This window comes from Myotis daubentonii, chromosome 6 (genome assembly GCF_963259705.1).
Source record: "Myotis daubentonii chromosome 6, mMyoDau2.1, whole genome shotgun sequence".
Taxonomy (NCBI): Eukaryota; Metazoa; Chordata; class Mammalia; order Chiroptera; family Vespertilionidae; genus Myotis; species Myotis daubentonii.
Genome location: NC_081845.1, coordinates 70,998,624 through 71,023,747, shown reverse-complemented (window position 1 = coordinate 71,023,747; position 25,124 = coordinate 70,998,624). Strand labels below are relative to the sequence as shown.

The following is a 25,124-nucleotide window of genomic DNA, read 5'->3' as shown; positions in this document are numbered from 1 at the left end:
TACTCAATTAGGATTTCTGATTTCTATGGCAGCTCCGAACTACTTCTGTTTTATTTCACTATAAACCCTGCTTTTTCCTAAGACAAGAGACATGGTCCACTCTACAATTTCTTCCCTTACCTAGTAATTTTCTCTGCTCTTCAATACTTGGGAACATTTGAGATATAAAGTAAAATTTAGTCCCTCCCTTTCACTCATAATTTAATAGTGATTTATTCATTGACTACTTATTTTCTAGTTACTGTGCTTGGTGCTAGGGGTATAGTCACCAGGGAACAAGACCCTGAACCCATGAATCTTACAGTCTAGTTAGAAATATTGAAAATCAATGGGTTAAACAAGTAGCTACACAATAAAAATGGGTGCTAAGACATATAATACTTAGGTGGAAAAGCTTTAGGCTGTTCAGGAGAGTTTATCAAAGAGATTACTTTTAATCTGAAACTGAATAGTAAGGAGAAGGATGCATGGGAGGAACAACATGAGGGCAGGGGGAAAGAAAAATACTGAAAGGCAGGACACAATATTCCTGTTAGAAGAACAGTAAAATTAAAGGCCATAAAGTAGAAAAGCTTTTTAGAGAGTTCCAGGAGTAATAGGGTGTCAAAGTGAATGGACCCTTGGCAGAGGAGGAAGGCCAGTTTTAGCTAAGGCAGAAGAAAATGCAGGAGCCCAATAGTGCACAGCCTTGTTAACAATGACAAGAAGAGTCAGGGTAAGCCACTGAAAATCCTTCAGATAAGTGATTTGAGGCAATACACTTTAACTCACCCTGGCCAAAGAAGCAGTCAATGAAGAACTGCTATAAAAATGATGGAGACTTGGACAGGACAATTTCAGAGGAGAAAAATGAGCGGTTATAAGGTGACATTTTGCAGTAGAAGTACCTCATGCTAACCAATTGTACCATGTGATACATACAAACAATGGAATACTACTCAGCCATAAAAAAAGATGAGCCCTAGTCGGTTTGGCTCAGTGGATTGAGCATAGGCCTGCGGACTGAAGGGTCCCAGATTTGATTCCAGTCAAGAGCACATGCCTGGGTTGCAGGCTCTATCCCCAATGGAGGGCATGCAGGAGGCATCCAACCAATGATTCTCTCTCCTCCTTGATGTTTATTTCTCTCTCATTCTCTCTCTTCCTCTCCAAAATCAATAAAAATACATTAAAAAATAAAAAGATGAAATACTGCCATTTACAACAAAATGGATAGATATTGATAATATCATTCTAAGACAGACAGAATAAGTCAGACAGAAAAAGTTAAGAACCATATGATTTCACTCATATCCTATATAATAAAAGCCTAATATTCTAAGTGTCTGGTCGACTAGTCGGCCATTCAACCAAACAAAGCCTAATATGCTAATGATATGCCAAGGCCGCTCAACCACTTGCTATGATGTGCAATGACAATCAGGGGGCAGACAGTCGACCAGTCGACCAGTCGCTATGATGTGCACTGACCACCAGGGGGAAGATGCTCCAACCGGCAGGTTAGCTTGCTGCTGGGTCCAGCTGATCAGCAATGAGTGAGATGGGACATACACACCCTGGAGACCTCCCACGGTCTCTCTCCGGCTGGCAAACCTTCTGTGTCCCTCCCCACCCCCAATCGTGCACCGGTGAGGTCCCTCACCTGTGCCCTCTCACAATCTGGGACTCTTCAGGCGATGTCGGAGGGCCAGTTTCAGCCTGATTCCACAGGCCACGCCAAGGGACCCCACTGGCGGGCTTTAGCCTATATAATAAAAGCCTAAGCAACCATTATGGTGGAATGACCGGTTACTATGATGTGCACTGACCACCAGGGGGCAGACGCTTAATGCAGGAGCTGCCCCCTGATGGTCAGTGCACTCCCACAGGGGAAGCGCTGCTCAGCCAGAAGCTGAGCTCACGGCTGGTGAGGGCAGCTGCCATGTTGGGAGCCTCTCTCGACTCCGTGGCAGCAGGCTGGGATGAGAGTGAGTGGCGCCTGGCCCTGATTCGGGCTCCTCCCTGGCTGCCTGCCATTTGGCACACTGCTACATTCCCTGAGGGTTCCGGAACTGCAAGAGGGCGCAGGTTGAACTGAGGGAACTGCCCCACCCGGAGTGCACAAATTTCATGCACTGGGCCTCCAGTGTGTAACATAAAACTGAAAGCAACAAATAAACAAACAAGACAAACAAACAAAAACTCATAGACACAGACGACAGGGATGGATACCAGGGGGAAGTGGATAGGGGTGTACTAAAGGATAAAGGAGGTCAAATGTATGGTGACAGCAGAAGGTTTGACTTTGGGTGGTGGGAACACAATCCAATATACAGATAATGAATCATAGAGTTGTATACTTGAAACCTATAGAATGTTATTAAGCAATGTCACCCTAATAAATTTAATTTAAAAAATGAATTATTTTTATGCTAAGTGAAATAAGTCAGTAAGCGAAAGACAAAAGCACTTTCTTTTATATGTAGAATCTAATGAACAAAATAAACTGTGAGCAGAGCTTAAGAGATTTATCTCAGTGCTGTGGCCGAAGCAATGCTGTGAGCACACTCCAGCGAACAGGCTTCCTTGGCACACCAAGAAGTAGCAACGCCCGCCTGACAAATCTCCAAGAGCCACCTACTCTTAGCCCCGACCCTCACACCCATTGGATAACATAGCAAACGTGTCCCTATTGCATTGGCTGCTTACCCCTTTATATACGGCTGTACTTCCCCAATAAACTTAGATCTGTGTCTCTGAACCTGGTCTCTGGAGTCGTGCATGCAGACGCCCCAGCGCATTGGGCTCCGTCATCCTCACCCCCGGAGGACCCCCTGTTCCAATAAACTAACAAACAAAATAGAAACAGAATCATAAATAAAGAGAATCGACTGATCACAGAGAGCGCGGAGGAAAGTTGGTAGGCTGGGTGAAAGAGACGAGGGGCTTAAGCAAACACACACACACACGGAAATCAGACACAAACAACAGTATTGTGATTACTAGAGGGAAAGGGGTGGGGTCAAGTAGAATTGGGATTAAGGGGTGATAAATGGTGATGGAAGGAGACTTGACTTGGGGTGGTTAACACACAATACAATATACAGCTGGTATATTATAGAATTGTACAACTGAAACCTATATAATTTTATTGACCAATGTCATCCCAATAAATTCAATTAAAAACAATGACATTTTGGAAAGGAATTTTTGATAGGACTTGGAGATAAAGAATATAGTGATAACAGGAGTAAAAAATTACTCTCAGTGCACTGGTAAATGGCAGTTGTTTGCTGAGACAGGAAAGATCACTGGGAGATGTATGTGGGGGAGGTGTACAGAGATATGAGGTCAGTTGGTAGGGATGGGAAACCAGGAATTTTATTTTGGAGATGCTATGTTTAGAATACAAATGAGTCTTTCAAGTGAAGATATCTGAAAATATGATATTTGAATATATGAGTTTGGAATTCAGAAGAAAGTTCAAAGGTGGAACAGATCTAAGAATAGAAAGAAAAACTGGTCACTGAGACAGGAGGAATACCAGAAATTTACTTTTCTCAAATCAGAAAGAAAAATGACTAAAAAAGATAGAGTGCTTTCCCTGAAATGCTTATTACAACGAAGACAGAAAAATGTCTATTGACTTTCTCAACTTGAAGGTCACAGAGGTGACCACCATCTTGCTCTGCATGAATAGTACCTGTTTACACTGGTTATCTTGATGTAATAATTAACAGCACCATTTTTCACTCTAAAAAGATTTTTAGTTTGCATGACAAAACTCCCTAGGTACAGCTGATATCAACAAAAGCTGTGTTGGTTGTGAGCCAATGGAAGCCAGATTATATTGGGTTGAAGAATAAATAGCAGGTAACAAAATTGAAATCCCCACATGTAGGAAACTTTTGAGATGTTCAGCTGTGAAGAGGAGCAGAATAAAATAGATAATCTAGAAGGATGTTGTGTTGCAGCAGGGGTATTCAAAGCCTGCTTTTATTTTTCAGGGAATGATCCAGCAGAGAGAGAAAGATGGATAATGCAAGGTGAAGGAGATAAGGGTACAAATGGAAGAGTAGGCCATGGACAGAAGTAGGCCAGCTCTTTAAGTAGCAAGACGGATTACCCTATCTCTATTGAATCCTTCCCTTCTTTCTTAGGTAATTTTCGCATAAATTTTCCTGATTTCCCTATAAGCAACTTACCATGCCATGGCTGTCCACACTTAACAAATGGAAGTCTACAGCTCTTTGGGATTTCTAGGACTTAGATATTTAGTCTTTTTTGTACCTTAAATTTAGTCAAATTCATTAGCATAGTGTTTCTTCACAGAAGCGTGATAATTAGTCATTAATGATTTGTTCTCATAGAAATAAACACCTTGGACAGGATTATTGAGGAATTAACATTTCAATGGTTCCTAGAATTTGTCTGCTACTGAAGCTATGGATGCAGCCTTAATGCATTCATTTCTAATGACATGTGGTGATCAATGAGGCTTTAACAATTAAAGCAAATTACAAGGTCATACAGAGAGTAAGCCAACGCTGCAGATAACTGACACATTTAGAGAATGTTGACTTGGGGAGCGATTCATGTGTACAATCTAAATTATATACGGACCACATGGTGCCATGTGGGCTCTAGCAAATGAACTGTGAAGACCCTTTTGGAGGGGCACCATACTTCTAATTAGAATGCTTTGAAACTTAACTTTGCTATTGTTATATTCATTTAAAGTGAAGTATGTTATCTTTAATATATTCTGGTTATAAAAAAAGACCATTCTAGGAAAAGCTATTTGCTTATATTTTCTGAAAAACTTTGATGTCAACAGACAACTCTTATATATTTTAAAACTGATAATGCACAATTAAAAAAGCAAATATATATGTATGTACCACATTTTCTTTCAAAAATATGGTGATGGATGATAATTTGACTTTGGGTGTTGGGCACACAATGCAGTGTACAGATCATGTATCATGGACAGGTATGCTTGCAATCTATATAATATTATTAATGAATGTCACCCCAATAAATTTAGTTAACTAAAACATAAAAATAAAAAAGAAAGCAAATACAGACTTGGCTTTTGATTCTGACTTCGTTCCAATGAACATACAATGAGAATCCACATTAAAGCAATGCATCAGTTATGCTCTGAAACACCTTTCCACAAAATCACTTTCCATTAATAAAAGAAATGACACTAAATGAAATGGCATTTTCAACTTATGAAAAATTTTCAAAAATGTTTATGAGAGAAATTGAATTGTGTTAATTTTCAGAAATGATAATGATGATTATTTTAAATGTTTCTCAAAAGTGAGCTGACATTTACTGATTCAGTAAGTTAATCACTCTGTGGTGGTCTACTTAAAAAAAAGGATGCTATAAAAATTTAAATTTGGAATGCCATGTATCTAGCATTTAAAAATGCATTCATTTCTAATGACATGTGGTTCCCAAATGAAACTTAGTATTTCAATTTCATGAGAATTAAAATTTACCATTCAATGCTTGTCTACAATATTGCAAGTTTCTCTAACTAAAATAACACTAATCTTTGCTTACTTTTATTTATTCATTTTAAAAATATTTTTTTGGAAGTATTACATATATCCCCTCCTTTCCCCCATTTGACCTCTTCTAGCCTGCCCCCACCCCCTGCCCCAGGCCTTCACCACCCTATTGTCTGTGTCCACGGGTTATGCTTACTTTTACATACACACTTAAATAGTTAAAAGAAAATTTTTGCAGAACTGTGATTGGAATAACTTTGTGTCTTCTATTTTACAAGACCTTTCTTTATTCTCTGTTTTCTTATATTCAGTATTAAAATGATGAACTATCCACTTTCAGTTTGTTTTCAGTATGTTTACATTAGCAGGGGAGACATAGTTCACCTCTTGTAAAGTTAAGAGAAAAATGAGGCAAATCAGAAAGATAGGCTATGAGTCAAGTTGTATATTAAGCAGCAGAAAGATTCAAGTAATCAGATTTTTAACTCTAAGTCATTTATGCCAGAGTTCTCTCTTATCAGGGGAAAGCATAAAACAGCATCTAGAGCAAGGCAGAGTTCAGGTCAAATTAAAGAACATGGGTAATCAATGGTTACCTGTTGAAATCTATTTTAATGTTGTGCTAGCCTTTGTTTCCACAGAAGTTGAGCCGCTAAAGAACATACATTTGGGTGGCTCAGCAGCTGTCACTGCGTTGTTAAGATTCATTCATCACTTCTTACTACCAGCAAGTATTTGAAACAATTAAACCAAGTCTATGATCTCATCTATTTCTAGACTATAACCATATATGTATGTATGTATCTATCTATCTATATCTATATCTATCTATCTATCTATTTATCTAGCTATCTATCTATCTATCTATCTATCTATGGGATGAGAAGGACTAAGACTTTTGTCTTTTCTGCATTTTGTTTTTAGATCCTGGATATATGCTAAAATACCTGGATGAGATACCTTCCCCATAAATGGACATGCACACAGCTGCTGAATGCTGTTTGTGGTGATGTCTGAACCTTTTGCTGATATAACCTAAGGTATTCCCAAACACTAAAAGTTCAGCTGACTTCCAGGCTGAGTACCAGCTGTAGAGTTTTAGTCTTAATTTCCATCGAGTAATGACTAATGCCATGTTTGAGGGGAAAACATGCAAAACATGCAAAATTCTGATGTGTAATGGCCATATTAAGTACAACTAAAGCTAGTTCTATGTTCCTCTGCTTTCACTAACAGTATGAACATTAGCAGTAACTTTCTCTGAGATTAATTTCAGTAATTTTGTAATAGGTAATGTTTACTCATGTTCAAGTAAAATAATGGAAAATATCCAACTTTTAAATGAATAATTATTTTAACTTGTGTTTTAAAATAGTTTCTAAAAGGTAACTGGTAATCAATTTATTGGAGTATTTGAATAAATTGAATTTAAATTCTAACCGTAAAACGCTTAATTACTAATTGAATTCAATGACCTATGTAAATTACATTTTAGAAGTCTATTTTCCAAACTTAAATGACAAAATTTCACTCCTATTCACTGTTTTGTGTTGATTGAATATATACTATTGGGAGAACAGTAAAAAAAAAATAAAAAAAAAATTGGTTGCCCTAACCGGTTTTGCTCAGTGGATAGAGCATCGACCGACCTGTGGATTCAAGGGTCCCAGGTTCGATTCCAGTCAAGGGCATGTACCTTGGTTGCGGGCACATCCCCAGTAGGGGATGTGCAGGAGGCAGCTGATTGATGTTTCTCTCTCATTGACGTTTCTAATTCTCTATCCCTCTCCCTTCCTCTCTGTAAAAAATCAATAAAATATATTTAAAAGATAGGTTTATGTAAGAGGGATATTTTGCTTGTTCTATAAATATCATTTTATAGTCAAAATCAATTGTTCATTCTTTATTTTGTTCAAGTTGAAGTAAAATCATTATTCCATTGGCATGTTTTTCTTGACACTACTGACAGTTGTTAATAAAAAGATTAATGCAATAATGTGCACATTTCATTAGAGAAAAGAAACCTTTATTTTTTTAGAAAGTGGTTAAATGGTTTCTTTCTTTCCTTTTCCACTTCACTGATTTTCCAGCACTCTGAGCCAAGCAGTCCTGCTCTGCTCGACACATATCAAGTCCTCAGCTTTATTATTAACAGCTTCAAAAGAAGTGCAAAACTTTGATGCTTACTGCTGTAACAATATTCTAATGGTCCCTATTCATATACGCTTATGAACAGGGACAATTAGATAACTTATATATAAAACAATTTCTTTGTGTGTATATGTGTGCATATCTAAAATAAAATATATATAATTTTCCTTTCAGACTGCTTTGTGTTTTAAATATATAATTTTCTGCATTTTAATATTTTCTACCACTCAAAGAGATAAAAAGTTTACGGTTTACAGTGTGAAGATGAAATTATTTATCATTCTTCAGCATTGTGCACCATACTTTAAGTAATACAGTTATCTGTTTTATAATTTAAGTCATAGAAAGACAAACCAAATGAAGAAATTATTTACACCATGTAATCTGATATTGCATGAATTTTTGAGCAAGTTATAAATATTTAAGTAAATATTATATATATTAATTTCTATTTTCTTCTTAGAAGGAGTTCAATAACCCACTCAGAGCCAAGATTAAAATACCTATAAGTACTGTGGTTTAAATTAAACTGCTAAGTGTTATAAACTGTTTACTGATTATTTTTGTCTTTCTCTCCAAAGGCAGACATTTATCTTATTTTCACTTGTAGAAATAGTTATCTTGTCTATTCCACATTGTTTTAGCTGATCTCTCTTCTTCCTAGGTGCAAAGCTAAAAACCCTTTCCCAGCCTCCTTTGCCATTAGGTGTGTGCACATGATTGAGTTCTGGCCAACAGAATGCCATGAGAAGTGAGTTGGGCCACTTTCATTCTACCCCACTGAACCATCCACTCATTTTCTGCCATACTGACTAGAGGACACTCATGTTTTCAGCCCCCAACACATGGAACATTTAATCTAACATAACTTAAATAAGGTTAAATAAATATGAACTCTTTACAAAGATATGGCCAGAGGGTAGGAAAGCCACACGGGATAATGTAACATTCTAGGACCACAAGATAGTTACTCAGATACCATTTTTACATCTAGGCTTCTAGGGAGAAAAAAGTTATCAGAACTTGGGAGAGAGGGCCACTGGCCAAGAGCCTAGACATTCCCTAGAGCAGCCGTGGGCAAACTACGGCCTGCGGGCCGGATCCGGCCCTTTTGAAATGAATAAAACTAAAAAAAAAAAAAGACCGTACCCTTTTATGTAATGATGTTTACTTTGAATTTATATTAGTTCACACAAACACTCCATCCATGCTTTTGTTCTGGCCCTCTGGTCCAGTTTAAGAACCCATTGTGGCCCTCGAGTCAAAAAGTTTGCCCACCCCTGCCCTAGAGGGACTGAGTCAGCCTCTGGGATACCAGACAAGGCCAAGAGAACACCATTTGCTTATCATTTGTCAAAATCTTGACATCATTTGCTTCACCCTTGAAGTTCCTGCTAGTGTTCCCCAGTGACTGAACCCCACTGGAAGCCAGAGGACAAGGGAACTGGTATTATTTTTCTAGGACTGCCTCAACAACATCCCACACACTGGGCAGCTTAAGTAAATAACATTTATTGCCTGACTCACAATTTTGCAAGATAGAAATTCAAGATCAAGGTGTTGGCAGAATTGGCTCCTTCTGAGGAGTGTGAGGGAAGGAACTGTTCCAGGTCTCTCTCCGTGGCTTATAGATAGCCACCTTCTTCTTGTGTCTTTACGTTGCCTTCCCTCTGTGTGTGGCTTTCTTTGTGTCTTCATTTCCCCTTTACATAAGGATATTGGTCATATTGGGTTAGGACCCACACCAATAACCTCTGTTTAACTTGATTACTTCTTTAAAGACTCTTATCTCAAAATAGGTAAGGTCTCATTCTGAGATAGTAAAAGTTAGAATTTCAAAACAGAGCCCACTAATGTAATCTATACACGTTAATTTCAAGGGACCAAGGCAGAGAGGAAGACACTGTGGCGTGGATCTCAGAGGTGCAGAAATTTAGAGTCTATTATATACCGTAGCTTAGCATACCCTGTTAAGAAAAGTGAATACTCATTTGATCCTGATATCTGTACTCTTACTTAAAAATTCTCCAGTAGGTCAATATTGCATATAATGTAGTTCATAGTTCTTAATGTGGCACTCATTGTCCAATATTAACTGACTATCTTTGTACTTCCAATCTTTTCCTCACTCTTTCCTACCTAAATGCTTTCAAATATACATTATTTCCTTCTTCTTCTCCTTTGATATTATTACTGACTTAAGAAACATCCTCCTATCATCATTTAACAGAAATAATGTAGTGTAGTACAGGCTTTGTATCCATTTCTATATCACTTGAGAGAATGTGTGGGTTTCATTGTTACAGGTCAGTCGTCTTAAGTCTAATTTACTGGTCACATAAACACTATCCTCTTTAAAAACTCACCATAATTTACTACACATCTACAAAATTATACATAAACAGTAATAGATAAATGGTTTTCTCAAGGGTAACTGAAGATGTTTCTCATTTGTCCTAGTTTATTTGCTTCTGTACAGATCTTAGTTCAGGAACTGCCTACCCCCAAACAAAGGGCCAAACCAAAAAAATCACCACGAGACAGCTCTAAGAGAATGGATGGTGTTTATGCAATTTACTTACAAATCAGGATATAGACCATGGAGCTTGAGATTAAGGAAGTGAAGGGACTTTTTAAATGCATGGATGCATTTTTAATGGTAAGCACTTAAAAAAAAACTTTAAAGTCCCATATTTGAGGAGGTGGAAAGAACCTAATTTATTTCTATCTTTGTTCTCTTCAAGAACACAGGTAGATGTTAATTAGGACTTAAAATATAATCTATATGATAAAGGGGTAATATGATAATTAGACCGGACATCTTCTGGATGTCCTTCCGGACAAAGCCACGGTGGTTAGGGGCAATCAGGCGGCAGGGGAGCAGCTAGGGGGCAATCAGGCGGCAGGGGAGCAGTTAGGGGGCAATCAGGCTGGCAGGGGAGGGCAATTAGGGGATATCAGGCCAGCAGAGGAGGGCAGTTAGGGGCGATCAGGCCAGTAGGGGAGGGCAGTTGGGGTCGATCAGGCTGGCAGGCTAACAAGAAAGATGTCTACTTTCTCCTAGTCTCAGCTTCCAAATATGCAAAATGAGTGTTTTGGACTGAATTATGTCTCCCCAAAATTCATATGTTGAAGTCCAAACCCTCAGTAATTCAGAATGTGGCTGTGTTTGAAGACAGAGCCTTCAAAGGAATAATAAGTAAAATGTGGTCATTAGGTGAACACTTATCCAACATGACTGATGTCCTTGTAAGAAGAAAATAGGACACAAATACACATTGAGGAATATTATGTGAACACACAGAGAGAACACAGTCATCTACAAGCCAAGGAGAGAGGCCTCGGAAAAAAACAACCCTGCCAATACCTTCATCTTGGACTAAATTTCTGTTGGTTAAGCCACATAGTCTGTGGTAGGTTGTGAAGCAGCCCAGCCTAATCAACACAATGGGCATTAGGGCATTATGAGTTTCCTGATGATTAGATACAGTTATGTGTTTGTAAAGCATCTGGCACATGGTGGTTAATTAATATTCTTGCTGCTGTTAGTTTTGTTTAGTGGGCAGGTAATTTATAATCCTTGTATTTATCTTATCTTGAACATACAGAGGCTCTTTCAGGATAGAAAATAAGAAATCAAATTATATTTTCTATAATTGGTTAGAAGGCACATGACTTAAAAGTTATTCATAGGTTTTGGAGTAAGAGTAGCCGAACTGTGCTGTTTTCTATGTTATTTTCAGCATTTAATCTCGTTATCTTTAGTTTTGCATCGGGGAATTTGGTTAGTAATTAAATTTGCTTTTTGAAACAAAAAATTCATATATGTAATATAATTACTAATGGACACAAAGTTGGTGTATAATAAACTGTAACTATAATTGCTGCGTTCTCATTTATTTTCTAAACCTTTTCCAACACACCCCAGGCCAGACAGCTTCTTCTGGTGCATCCGTCTGCCTCTCCCATCACCTCTCATTTGTCTTTCAGTTTCCCGGAGGAGCCAAAATATCTTTTGTGACATGATTCCTACTGCTGCCCCAGTGCTCATACACCTGCTTCCCCCAAGACAGTGGCAGTGTCTGAGCTGAGAAATTATTACCTAGGCAGATAGCGTTTCCCATAGTGCATTGCCCCCGACAATAGTTACTTGTGAAGTGAAAATGCTAAGCAAATAAGTGTTAAGGGTTCTGTGTCCATGTCTTGAGTTAAGCAAAGTATGTCAGATTTTGGTAAACAGGATTACAGAGATCTTAAAATGCTCATGCACATTATCATTCGTTAGGAGAGGTATATGTCAAGTAGCCTTTCCTCAATTTTGTTGATAATAAACTGTTTGTGGGTTTTTTTGTCAATTTTGTTAAGAATCTGTACTTTAGACAACAAGATTTAGGTAGTTCTGGTCTAAGGAGGGTAAAATGTCCTTAGAACCTTTTCTTTTAATTTCTTTTCCCAGTTTTCATTTTGGCCTCTTTACTTTCTTCTTTATTGGTGTTAAGTAGATAATAACTTTTATTATACAATAATATATTGTCATAACCAAGTAATTTACTTCAATCTATATATTAGATAAGGATGGAGGTGTTTTAAAGCATCACTTAAAGGTGGAAGAGGCAAAACACATAACAAAAAGACACTAAATGTATATTAAAATTTAAACCTTACTAAAAATTGAAGAAGGCAAATTAAGGGCAAATGTCACTTTCACTTATCAGATTTGCAGAGTGATACCTGATGCTTGTGAGGGTTTTGGAATAAAGTCACCGTCAAACACAGCTTTTGGGAATATAATGATATGTTAATTTTTCTATTTTGACTATTGTATAATGGATCATTTTAATTGTCTTCTTTATGGTTTTTCTGGATGTTCCGAATTTTCTAATGTAAATATATTTAATTTTGATATAAAAAATACCAGTTTTTTTTTCATGACTCCTGTAAGCAGAAAATAATATGAGGCTTTTATGGCTTTGTTATAATCTTCTTATGTAAGTTTGTTGATAATGTAATCCTTATAACATTCTTTCCCCAGCACTATTCTAAGGGCACACAGAAAAGGCAGAATGGGTTGATAAACATTAATTCACATACAAGTGTCTGTGAATACTAATCAGGATAATTTCTACTTTCAAATGGCAAGAACAATACCCAGAGGAAGTCTTTGCTACTTAAAAGATTAAGTGGGAAAGAAAATAAGTATATCCTACCTGATAAGCAGTGAATACCTTTGTCCATCATCTACTTTAACAGTAGTGTTAATGCTTTGCAACGTTGCTTCACCAGCACAGAAAAAGTGGTGCTATGGGGGAAAAAAGGTTCTCCTCAGTTTTTCTGTGTGAAACTAACATCCTATACTTGCATTAGACGTTACAATTCACCAATAATTTTTCTTATTGTGTTAGTGAGACAAGAAGTCTGAAACTAAAGAGAAGTGACAGCTCAAAGTTATACGCCTAATAAGGGCTAGGATTAAGATACATAAATGTATAAATATTACATACATATATACACCATACATGTGTACACACACACACACACACACACACACACACACACACACACATACACACACTTCTGGTTTCTTTTCCAGCATTGAGCTGAGAAAGACTGCTTCTTCTGTCAGCAGGGAACAGGTATTGGCAATTTTCTTTCAATGTATAAGACCAGGGTAATGTTAACGTAACAGGAAGGGAACCTTAAAGATTATGAAAGTTAACCATACACTCTAAACTTTCCAAGGCTTGAGGATACCTATGGCCATTTGTAGAATTATTGCTAATTGGGCCAATTGAGTTATAGTTTAAAAGGGGCAAATTATGTCTATAACTGGTATGTTTGACCAGACATCCTGGGAATCTCAGGAGTGGGCTGCACTTCCTATTTATCCTCTTAACAGCATTTGCCTGGATGTATACCAGGTATATTGTGGCTATTCTTTCCCAGAAAAAGGCTTTATAGTCTTTATCATTTCTACAGGATATCTGTAATCCACATATAAGTTAAAGAAAAACAGTTGCATAGTGTTTTATAATCCCTATGCATCCAGCTATATTAAACTGATATATTTAAATATTCCCAAATGTAGCCCAAAAGGAAATAGAATGTTATGTATTTTATTTTTTAATGGTATTTGGGCATTGCAAAAGGTTTCTTTCCTTTATAATATTATCTGCTCCAAGTTCACTTTAATAAATACCATAAAGTGTATTGAGATTTTCAAAAATAAATACACCTCCATGCACTTTGCAGGAAAATAAGTTAATATTTGGCTATATATTTTTCTCAAGCCATGTGAAACTAAGTAAAACTCAGTGTTTATTTACGAAATTTTTACCTTGTGACCAGTAGACAACCAAAGTTACTAAAGAATACACTTAATATTTTTGACACCACAGAGGATAATTTATCTGTTTCTTATGTATAACACTTAGAAATCTATGTTGTTGGTTAAGATATTATTTAAATAACGTACTAACCAACAATACTTAAAAAATATTTTTCAGGTACTACTAAGATAGTAATTTCTATTATCTTCAGGGATGTCAAAGTTAAACATACATGAAATATTTAATGGACAATCTATTAATTTTACTTACATTTTCTCTTATCATAAATAGCTCATTAATAATTGTATAAGAAGCAGATTTGCTGCTATTGACTGATGACTCTGTTATCATGGATTTTAAAGCACTTTACAAGCATCAACTGATTGTTTCCTTACAAAACAAAAGTAAAACCAAACAAAAATATATGAATTAGGAATTGTCCTTCTATTATTTCTACCAAACAGAGGTGGAAATAGGTGATTTGCCCTCAGCCAGGGAGACACTGTAATCTGTGACACAGCTAATAAGTTGGAGGGCTGATATTTGAGTACCTACTGTAGATGTATCTACTTACCTCCTTTTTATAGGAAAGAAACAATAAAATGTTTTTAAAAATTAAGTTTGATAAAACTTTAAAGCTTAAATTTCCTAAAATTTATTTGACTAACAATTCTCCATGTCTAGAATTTGAATAGGTCTTAAATTATGATCATTGTAAAAGTTTAATCACAAATATGTGTTTTGTTAAAATTGTAATGTAAATATATTCCCTATATGATTATACCTTTAAAGTAGATGAGGAAATCAGAGGATAGTCTGGCAAATCATAGGGGGACAAGGAAGATTTTAAAATCATAAAGGTAGAATAATGATGAAATTTCCTTCAAATCATTACAAGGAAACAGTGATGTGAGTGGAAAGAACATGGATTTTGTATTGACACAACAGAGTAAAACTTATTGATCTATCATCTTTAAAAAAGATTGAAGAGCATGTGTAATAACACCAAACTCTCTGAGAGCCTTTGTTTGTCCACAGGAACCTTGTGACACATTTGACATGCCACAAGCATTCTTCTATGTGTTTATATGCCTCACTTATTTGTTCACTGTATTGCATTTGCTTCACGATATTTATTTACTTACTAATTTAAACCTCACAATGACTTGTATTAACCTCATTTGTAAATTTAAGTGAGTAAATTAAAACAGAAAGCCCTTAAGTGTCTTGCAGGTCTCAAAGCTCTTAAGGGGCAGAGCTGGGATTCAAACTCCAGACAGTCTAGCTCCAGAGTCCATGTTCTTAATAAATCTTCTTATGATGGAGCCTGACACATAATTGCAATTCAATAAACAATAGTCATTATTATTACAGACATGTCAATATATATCATTTCTTTGTCATAAAAACTAAAGGAAAGAAATTCTACACCTCTCTTTACCTATTACATTTTACAATTCTTAAATGTCTTGGCTCAACCTATCATGAAGTTATTTTTATCCATTGGAAAGTGAAAGAAGTTTCCTAATCCATTATTTCATAAAATATTTTCACCCGCAGCTCCAAGTCTCTGGACATTCCTTGCAATGTCTCTCATTGGAGATGTCCACAGCGGTGAGAGGAACTAGCTGAGCCATACACTCAGTTATGGCAGTTGAGTTAGCAGCAGAAAATGTGCTGAGAAAACATTCTGAACATGACCAACGCTCAATATTATGTTTGCTTTATAATTGCTTACATTTTGTCCCTGTATTTTTTTTTTCTGATGATTATAAGACTAAAGGAAATTTTTGGTTTTAATTAAGAAAAAATGCTGTAGACCAGGGATCAGCAAACTGTATCTCAGAGGGTCAGACTGATGTTTGATGACTTATTCTAGTATCTTATTCATTACATATTTTCTTTCTCTGATTCCATTGTTATTATTATTTGTAATAAACTGGAAGCAACATAAGGAGAACAATATGTGTTTTATTTACCATTGAATCTTTAGTACCTAGCAAAGTGAATAACAGATAAATGTTCAATGAATGATTGAAAAAATGAATAAAAACATGGCTACTACTAATCTTTTTTATCTGTTTAATTTCTATGATCTGATACCATTTATTTATATATCTATGTAAGTATACTACTTCAGAAAGATGAGCATTTAAGGAAAAATTACAATAAATTCCTAAAATTTACTTTAAATTCAATAAATTTAATGGCTTACCTACAAAGTACCATTTTCAATAAATAATTGAATAAAAAATCCATTTACTAAATTTGAGTCTTGCTTGATGTAGAGCAGAAGTCCATAGGAGCTGAAGGTCTGAAATTCTAGGGAAATATTATTTTGTGGATTTAAAAATATATTCTGAAATTCTAGAAAGGAATCTCTATAATAACAAATACAACTGACACCTGTAGAATCAGGAGAAAAAAAAAAGTAATTTAGGTTGGGATAGAATGCTCAATAGTTGGGTGTCACATTACTAACATTAGCATAAGGTTTTCTAAAATGGCTCATATCTGACTCTTTCCTGCCTATTGCAAGTGTGAGCACCTATTTCCTTTGCCTTAGTCACAGTGGTTTGTCATATTTCTATGTATTGGGGGCTTCATAATCAAATCGCAGTGGAAGGCAGGGTTGTCCAGATGATTAATCTACAACTGTGCTTTTACTTAGATTTTATGTTATAGGTCAACAGACACAGGAATATTTCTAAAAGTGTCACTCACTGCATCTATAAGATGTTGGTACAAAATTATGTTTTATGTCATTGTAAATTTTATTGGGTTGCTATTGAGCACTGATAGACATTATTGGAAGTGAAGGAATTGTCACCCTTTTGTAACATTATATTATCTGAGCTTCTTTAAAAGAAAATTCTCTCTCATTCTCTTTCTTTTTTTGTTTACCTTCTAAAAGATTATATTTTAATTAGCCTTAATCTTTCAAGTAAAATATGGAGATATTTTGAGCAAAATACTTTGACAATTTCTTAACTTTATAAATATATGATTAAATGAAACATAGCTTATTTCTCTGAATAAGGTGTTAATTATTTTATATTATTAAAATTTACTTTTCTTTGATGAACACATAATTAATTAATCACTGTTGGTTGATATATCTATAACAATGGATTTGAGTATCTCTTTTCATTCACTTTCTCCCTTCTGCTCCTCCTGTGACACACGCTAACGCACACCAACTCTTTGTCCTTAAAAACTTCCGAAGTGTTTATTCTTTTACAATTAATAGAAGAGATAATTCATGAAACCATTTTAGTTTGCTGATCATCAAGGTTAGATATTTTTGAAATATTTACTTTAAAACTTCTATAGATTTTATATTTTATATGGAGTGTTTTTCTTATTATAAATTTTCAATAAAGCTAAATTTTCAAACTTGTAAAAAATCTCTAAGAAAATAATTAGCTAAGCCTCAAAACTATTTTTCCTTTTAAGCAGAAATAAAAAGGCTCAAAATACTGCCAGAAAACGACAATAAAGCAGATGTATGTATATATGTATGTGTGTGTGTGTATATATATATATATATATATATATATATATATATATATATATATATATATATATCCATCCTTCCTCTTTGTTGATTTCAGGGAGGAAAAAAGAGGGAGAAAGAGAGAAACATCAATGATGAGAGAGAATCATTGATCAGCTGCTTCCTGCACACCCCACACTGGGGATTGAGCCCACAATCAGGGCATGTGCCCTTGACTGGAATCAAACCCAGGACCCTACAATTCACAGGCTGATGCTCTATCCACTGAACCAAACCAGCTAGGATGGATGCATGTTTTTTTTTTTAATCAAGTACTTTATTAGAGAAGTAGGTCCAAAAATTGAAAATATTAACAATGTGCTTTTAATTCTGACATTCTAATTGTTTTAGTTGTTCTATCTATGATAGACAGATATTTCTTCCTTATAAAGTTTATTTTTTAAAGCAACACAACAGCTTTTATTAAAGAGACTTTAATTGGAAATCAGAGCCAGTCATTGAGACATTAGAATTTATATTCTTTTTCTTCTGCAGGCAGTAGTTCATTTTCTTGTAACTACTCAAAAATACGCTATAGAATCAAATAATGTTAAAGCTGGAACTCATTTTGGGAGTATCTTACCTGATATTAATCTGATAAAACTACTGCAAAGATTTTTGACCTGTAAATAATCCTCTTCTTGTAAAGTATTAATGCTGATGTTAAAGGCATGGTGCAATAGAATTTCACATAACATTAAATAATATGAAAAGTTTTTAGACATTTATTTGAGTAAATTGGGAATGAAGTCAAATATCCATTTGACTTAAAGTTCAAAATGTGAAAGAAGCCTGGCTGGAGTGGTTCAGTGGTTGAGTGTCCACCCATAAACCTGGAGGTAATGGTTCGATTCCCAGTCAGGGCATATGCCTGGGTTGTGGAATCCATCCCCAATGTGGGGCCTGCAATGTGGGGGGTAGCCAATCAATGAGTCTCTCTCATCATTGATATTTCTAGCTCTCTCTCCTTTTTCATTCCTCTCTGAAATCATAAAAATAAAAGAAAATGTGAGAGAGAATAAAATATTTTCAGATGAAGACTAATATGACAACATGATTACATACCCAACATTGGTGAAATAAACTACTATATATTTTTAAATGCTTTAGAAATATTTTGTTCAATCAACAATTATTAACTCAAAAAGCCTTTTAATTCATTATTTTTAACCCTGTGCTGCAAGAATTTTCAAAACACACAATACCTAAGTATTTAGTCAGGGGCACTGTTTTACCTTAGCTTGTCAAAAAAATGACAACAGCCAACACTACAATACCATCTAGTGTGAATGAATCAAAATTATACCTATTTATTTTGTCAGATTGGCAAAAACGTAATATATATTTTGGTGTGCTGCAGAATTTTAATAATTAGTTTATGTGTGCCATGAGATGAAAAGGTTTGAAAATCACTGGGCTAGTGTAAATTAATAATTCCATATATATTTCATTATCTAGAATCCTACATAATAAAAGCCTAATATGCAAATCAACTGAACGGTGGAACTATGATGCGCACTGGCCAACAGGGGGCAGATATTCAATGCAGGAGCTTCCCCCAGCCCCAAGGCCAGCCAAGGCAGGTGCCAGCACCGCCCCCCCCACCCAAATGGCCCTGCTGGTTGCCCTGCAGATCGCCGGCCAGACCTAGGGACCCTACCTGTGCATGAATTTTATGCACTGGGCCTCTAGTTAAATAATAACTTTTTGCCTCTGGGTTTTCATTTTTCCAAATAGAAGAACCTTTATCTGATTTGCATGCCCTCATATTATAATTATTCCTTTGAATAAGTTTGTATGCTTTTGATACAAATAACCAGAAAGCCCAACTTTCAAATATCTTCAGCACTAAATCATTTAATGGCATCAGCAACAAGAAGTTCAAGAATAGGGTGGGCTTCCAAATGGATGTTTATGCATGCAAAAAGTCAGCTGGCTTTTCATAAAAGACCTAACCTTCTTCGGTCTCTCCATTCTGCTATTCACAAAGTGAGCTTCAATCTGAGACTTGCTTTTGTCCTGAGGTAATATAGTGGCCAGTGGTAGTTTGAGTCACATACTTCCTCATTCATGTCCAATCCTCAGTTTCCTATAGTTTCAAAAGAGGAAGGAAGAACTTTCCCAATCACAGCATGAACCTCTCCTAACAGTTTACTGGCCCAAACCGTCACCAATGAAGCCCTCCACTAAAGATGAGGATGGGGTCAATTCCCACTGCGATGGCAGGGATGGGTTCACAGTGGACAAAACAGCTGTTCTGTTTGGAAGAATACTTCAAAACCAAATCTCATATACCCCCAGATTTATGACTTATTTCATGTTACTATCTGACTGTTGGATTCAAATACTCAAAATGCTCAATTACATTGTTCCTGGCAATTTAAAGATTATGGTATTTGCAGGAACAAAGCATATTTCAAAGTAAATTATGAAACATTTGTTTCTTTCATAGATTTTCACAGATTATTCCATGGTCTGTAAGTCAATGACAATTCCTAGAGCAAGTATTGTATAATGCACATGAAAAAGGAAGTTTAGAAAATAAATAATACTAAAATAGAAAGTAAGTGTATGCAGTTTAAGATTGACAGAGACTTTCAGTGTAGCCAAAGAAAACTTATAATAAATATGAGCTGCAAGGAAAGCTGAAAGAGGACTAGTCAAATAGTTGGATATTTTTTCCTGAAAGTAATTAACAGACTTTTTAAAAAAATATATTTTATTGATTTTTTACAAAGAGGAAGGGAGAGGGATAGAGAGTTAGAAACATCGATGAGAGAGAAACGTCAATCAGCTGCCTCCTGCACACCCCCTACTGGGGATGTGCCCGCAACCAAGGTACATGCCCTTGACTGGAATCGAACCTGGGACCATTCCATCCGTCCCCAGGCTGACGCTCTATCCACTGAGCCAACCGGTCAGGGCATTACAGCCTTTTTAAAAAAGATGCACAACAGAGGTGTGTGCTATTTCCCTTTTGCTAACAAATGAAAATTGGGAAAATTCCTTTAATAGTCACCCATGAAAATAGGAAGTAACTCAAAATATAATTCAAATCATGCCACTCTGCTGCTTAAAAACCCTTTTTGCTGCCAGGTGCCTATGATGTAATTTCTTAGTGTTCACTCTGTGTAGAATCTTTCCAATGCTTTTTTCCCCCCTTTTGTCTTTTAATGTGGAGGATCCTTCCTATACCCACCTGCATTACCAGTTCTGTCACACATTGTCCTCCCTATACATGGGGTCGGTTTCTGGGATCAGCATCCTTTTAAAAAAAAAAAGTATTATATTGATTTTTTTTTACAGAGAGGAAGTGAGAGGGATAGAGAGTTAGAAACATTGATCAGCTGCCTCCTGCACACTCTCTACTGGGGATGTGCCTGTAACCAAGGTACATGCCCTTGGCCAGAATCGAACTTGGGACCCTTGAGTCCACAGGCCGATACTCTATCCACTGAGCCAAACCAGTTAGGGCAGTGTCCTATTTTTGTTGGACAGATTGTCAACCTCAAACCAAACAAACTCTAACTTAAACAGCAGGGCTCTATAAGTCCTGACATTGGGCTGGGAAAGTCCTGCATATTCTTCTTCCTCAGGACTGTGTTACTTACTATTTGTCCTGTGCCTTTTGATATGAATATTAGAATCAGTTACAAGTACAAACATTCTATTGAATTACATAAAAATTCTTATTCAAAATTGATTTGAATTCCATTGATTTTGTTAAAATAATGTAAGTAATTGGTGTCTTTGTGATACTTTCTCTTCCTGTACATGAACATATTTTTATGTCGCCATTTTACTAGGGTTTCTAAAATACTTTTAATATAGTTTTATAACTTTTTCATAAAGGTTCCATGCATATTTTCTTAGGTTAACTTCTAGAAAACTTAGGAATGTATTGCTGCTTTAAATAGTTTTTTGGAATGTTATATATTTAACTCATTATGTTGGTATATTGAAATTCAACTGACTGTTATATATTAAACAACCTTGTTGAACTTTCCTATTTTTAATAATACCATATCACTTGTGAGAAATGAAATTTTTTTTTGTTCCTAATTCTTAAACTCATTACATTGCCTAGGACCATCAGGAAAAACAATGAACTGAAATAATGATAAAGAAATTGTTTTTCTTGTTTTGATTTTACAGGGAAGGTTTTTAAGTGTTCATCTTTAGGTATAATGCTTTGCTCTTCTTCTATAAGTGAACCTTTTAGAAGCTTCATAAAGGAAGCTCATAAACTTGGTGGTTGCCAGAGGGGAGATGTATGGTGGTGGGTGAAATGGGTGAAAGGGGTCAGTTATAAGTTAAATAAATCATGGGGATGTAATGTATGTACAGCATGGTGACTATACTTAATGATATTTGCAAGTTGCTAAGAGAGTAAATCTTTTTTTAAAATATATTTTTATTGTTGACAGTATTACAGATATCTCCCATTTCTCCCCCTTTCCCCCCTCCCAGTCCCTATACGCCCCCCCGCCCCTGTCCCAAGAAGAGAGTAAATCTTAAATTTCCTTATCACGAGGAGAGAAAAAAAGAAAACAAAATTGAACTATGTATGGTGATAGATAATAACCAGACTTATTGTGGTGATCATGTAGCAGTGCATACATATATGGAATCATTATGTTGTATACCCGAAACTAATATAAAGTTACATGTCAATTATATCTCATTGAAACAATATCAACAAAATGCCAGCTGGAAACAATAATGCAAAGCTGCTTGGGCCATGGAAAAAAGATACCAAAGGTTATGAAGAAAAAATTTTTTTTCCTTTTATCCTATAGTCTAATTGTCACCCTCAGGCTATCTTGGCGATTATCAGCTTTAATTCTTTACAATGTCAGATTTTACTAATAGATAAGAAGAGAAACAGAGATATAAATAGAGATACTTATTCCTAGCAATTAGCTTTTAATTAAATATAATTTTCAATTCTTCACCTGATTTTTCAACATATTATAGATTTAAGACTAATTTTTGCTTTTAACTTGCAGCTGAACACAGGGAAGAGTACAGAAGAAAAACACACTTATGCTTCTCAAAATTGTGAGACAGATACATAGATAAAAGCGAGACTATGCAAGTAAAAATGAATAGATAAGATAATATAATACTGTGAATAGTGGAATAAAATGGAGTCACTTATGTTAAGAGGCTTTAAAATGGAGCCAGGAGGCCTTTAAGGAAATGGGTCTTATGCACATTCTCACCACATAGAATGTGAACTTTTGAACTGGGCAAAACCATAAACATTCCAGAATGCTGCAAAGACACCTACCATTCCTCACAGAGACAGATTTGTACTTAGGGATAGCTTTAACAAGCAGTCATATTAGCCAAAGTTAGCTTTCTGCTGTCAGCACCAATTAAGATTCTTTATGAATGGTCTAAACAAACCCCTTTTGTCTCCCAGAGGGACACTGTGTTGTTAACCGAATTATTGCTATTCTTTTAATCCCAAATAAATGCTTTTCTTTGGTTTTCTTGATTACTGTCTCCTCATGATGTAGATTAATGACATATACACACCATTTAAATTATATACCTATAAACTGTATGCACACAAACATACACACCCATAGAGCAGTCTTTAATTAATTTGTCCATTGTTGGGAGTGGTTCTTCCATGTGAATATTTCTCCTCGGCGCAACAGGTTAGAGGATTTATTTGGATAATAGCTGCTTTAGGAAACTCTAAGTAGACCTACAGGCCACTGTCATTTCAATATGCCTTCTATTGATATGAAAGTTCATCATTTAAAAAAGTCAAATCATAAACCACACACATATGTCAAGTTTCCTCACTTATTTGTACCATGTGGCATTTTTAAAGCCACTTCCAAGTTCTTTTGGAATGAAGTATGGAATAGAGAAAAAAAGAGACAATATGTTTTTCAGTGTGAGAGTGGGGGGGGGGGGGTAGCGGGGTAGGGGGAGAGGATGATTTATATGCCAAAAAGGTGGCATTTTCAGGGTGGAAATGAGCAGCCAGGGACTGATACATGGTAAACATCTCAGGAATGGCATACATAAAAAGTTGAGAAAAAAGCATGTGAAACACAGAGCTTTTATTTCCTCAGACCAATTTTGAAAATGCGATGCCTTACTTTTTTTACATTCTAGTGACTACAGAAATTCTAGTGATTTAACAAAGACATTTGTATTACTGGAAAAATAATCTGGCTAAGAACAATAATTCTAATGATAGGAATATTGAATTTGGACTTAGAGTACTTGAATGGAAATTTAGTAGGTCGATAGTGTGCAAATACTTTTCCTATTTTTCCTACTATTAAGAAACAAATTTTTACTTCACGGTGTTGAGGACTGATTTTTTTTTTTAATGGCAAAATGACACAAGAATAATTACCAGTGATTTAACCATGATTCAGCAACCTTGTTACTTGAGTTCTGACTAAGAAAGAATTCAGAGCCAAGACTGAAATACAAGCAAAAGTTTATTTGGAAAGACACAGAGCAGTGGAAGAATTGAGCCAGTTGGGCTGTGTGGGCTCAGGAAAGAAGTTACAGAGGTAAAAGGAGGGCCCTGGGACTTAGGAGAAACAAAGCAAGGATAAACATGCCTGGGGGCAGGAGAGAGAGGAGGCTTGGACATGCTCAAGAGAACACTGAGCTGGGTTTCTGAGAGGCTTTTAAGGTCTGGGGTTTCAAGGGAGGCCCCAGCGGGGATCTCAATAGAATATTCATCAGCTTTCCAGGTGTGTCCTTTCAGCCTGGTGATCTCCGCTGATTGGTCAGCACCAGGGCAGGGGTTCATTAGTCATTGAACTGCTGCTTTTCTGGGTCTGGAGCTCAAACACAACTGAGGCCTATTTGGTGAGCTGTAGTTTCACCAAAACTCTGTCTCCATCGTCAACAGAAGCTTTGTTCCTAAGATGATTTGGAATGGGTCAGAACCTCATTGTCCTGAGGACTTAGTGCAGTGGTTCTCAACCTTCCTAACGCCGCGACCCTTTAATACAGTTCCTCATGTTGTGGTGACCCCCAACCATAAAATTATTTTCGTTGCTACTTCATAACTGTAATTTTGCTACTGTTATGAATTGTAATGTAAATATCTGATATGCAGGATGTATTTTCATTGTTACAAATTGAACATAATTAAAGCATAGTGATTCATCACAGAAACAATATGTAATTATATATGTGTTTTCCGATGGTCTTAGGCGACCCCTGTGAAAGGGTCGTTCAACCCCCAAAGGGGTTGTGACCCACAGGTTGAGAACCTCTGGCTTAGTGCTTGAGTGGTCATGCAATGGCTTATATGGGGGTCCTATGAGGTTATTCTCTGGCCCCCTTGTTCCTCCTCTAAGGTAGTCTATCACATGACTAGCAACATGCTAAGAGAGGAGAGGTTACCCTTGGGTGAGGTCCCACCCTATAGTTGTCCCTTGGTAGGCACCCAGGGCTTTCTGCCGTGGTGACCTTCTATACCTAGTCCACTGTCGTTGCTCTGCACATGCCTGTCTAACTGCCTACTACAATAAAATACTGTAACTTAAAACACATGTTTTTAATTCCAAAGTTGTTTAAGATACAGATGTATTGATT

At 36.1% G+C, this 25,124-nt stretch overlaps 1 protein-coding gene across 1 annotated transcript in view; it reads right to left on the bottom strand.

Moving 5' to 3' along the window:
• The window catches only part of EYS (eyes shut homolog), a 1,266,634-nt gene that overhangs the window by 508,599 nt on the left and 732,911 nt on the right, over positions 1-25,124 (bottom strand). Inside the window, 2 exon segments of the mRNA XM_059702239.1 lie at positions 12,863-12,954; positions 16,197-16,387. Coding sequence (XP_059558222.1) covers positions 12,863-12,954; positions 16,197-16,387 — 283 coding nt within the window.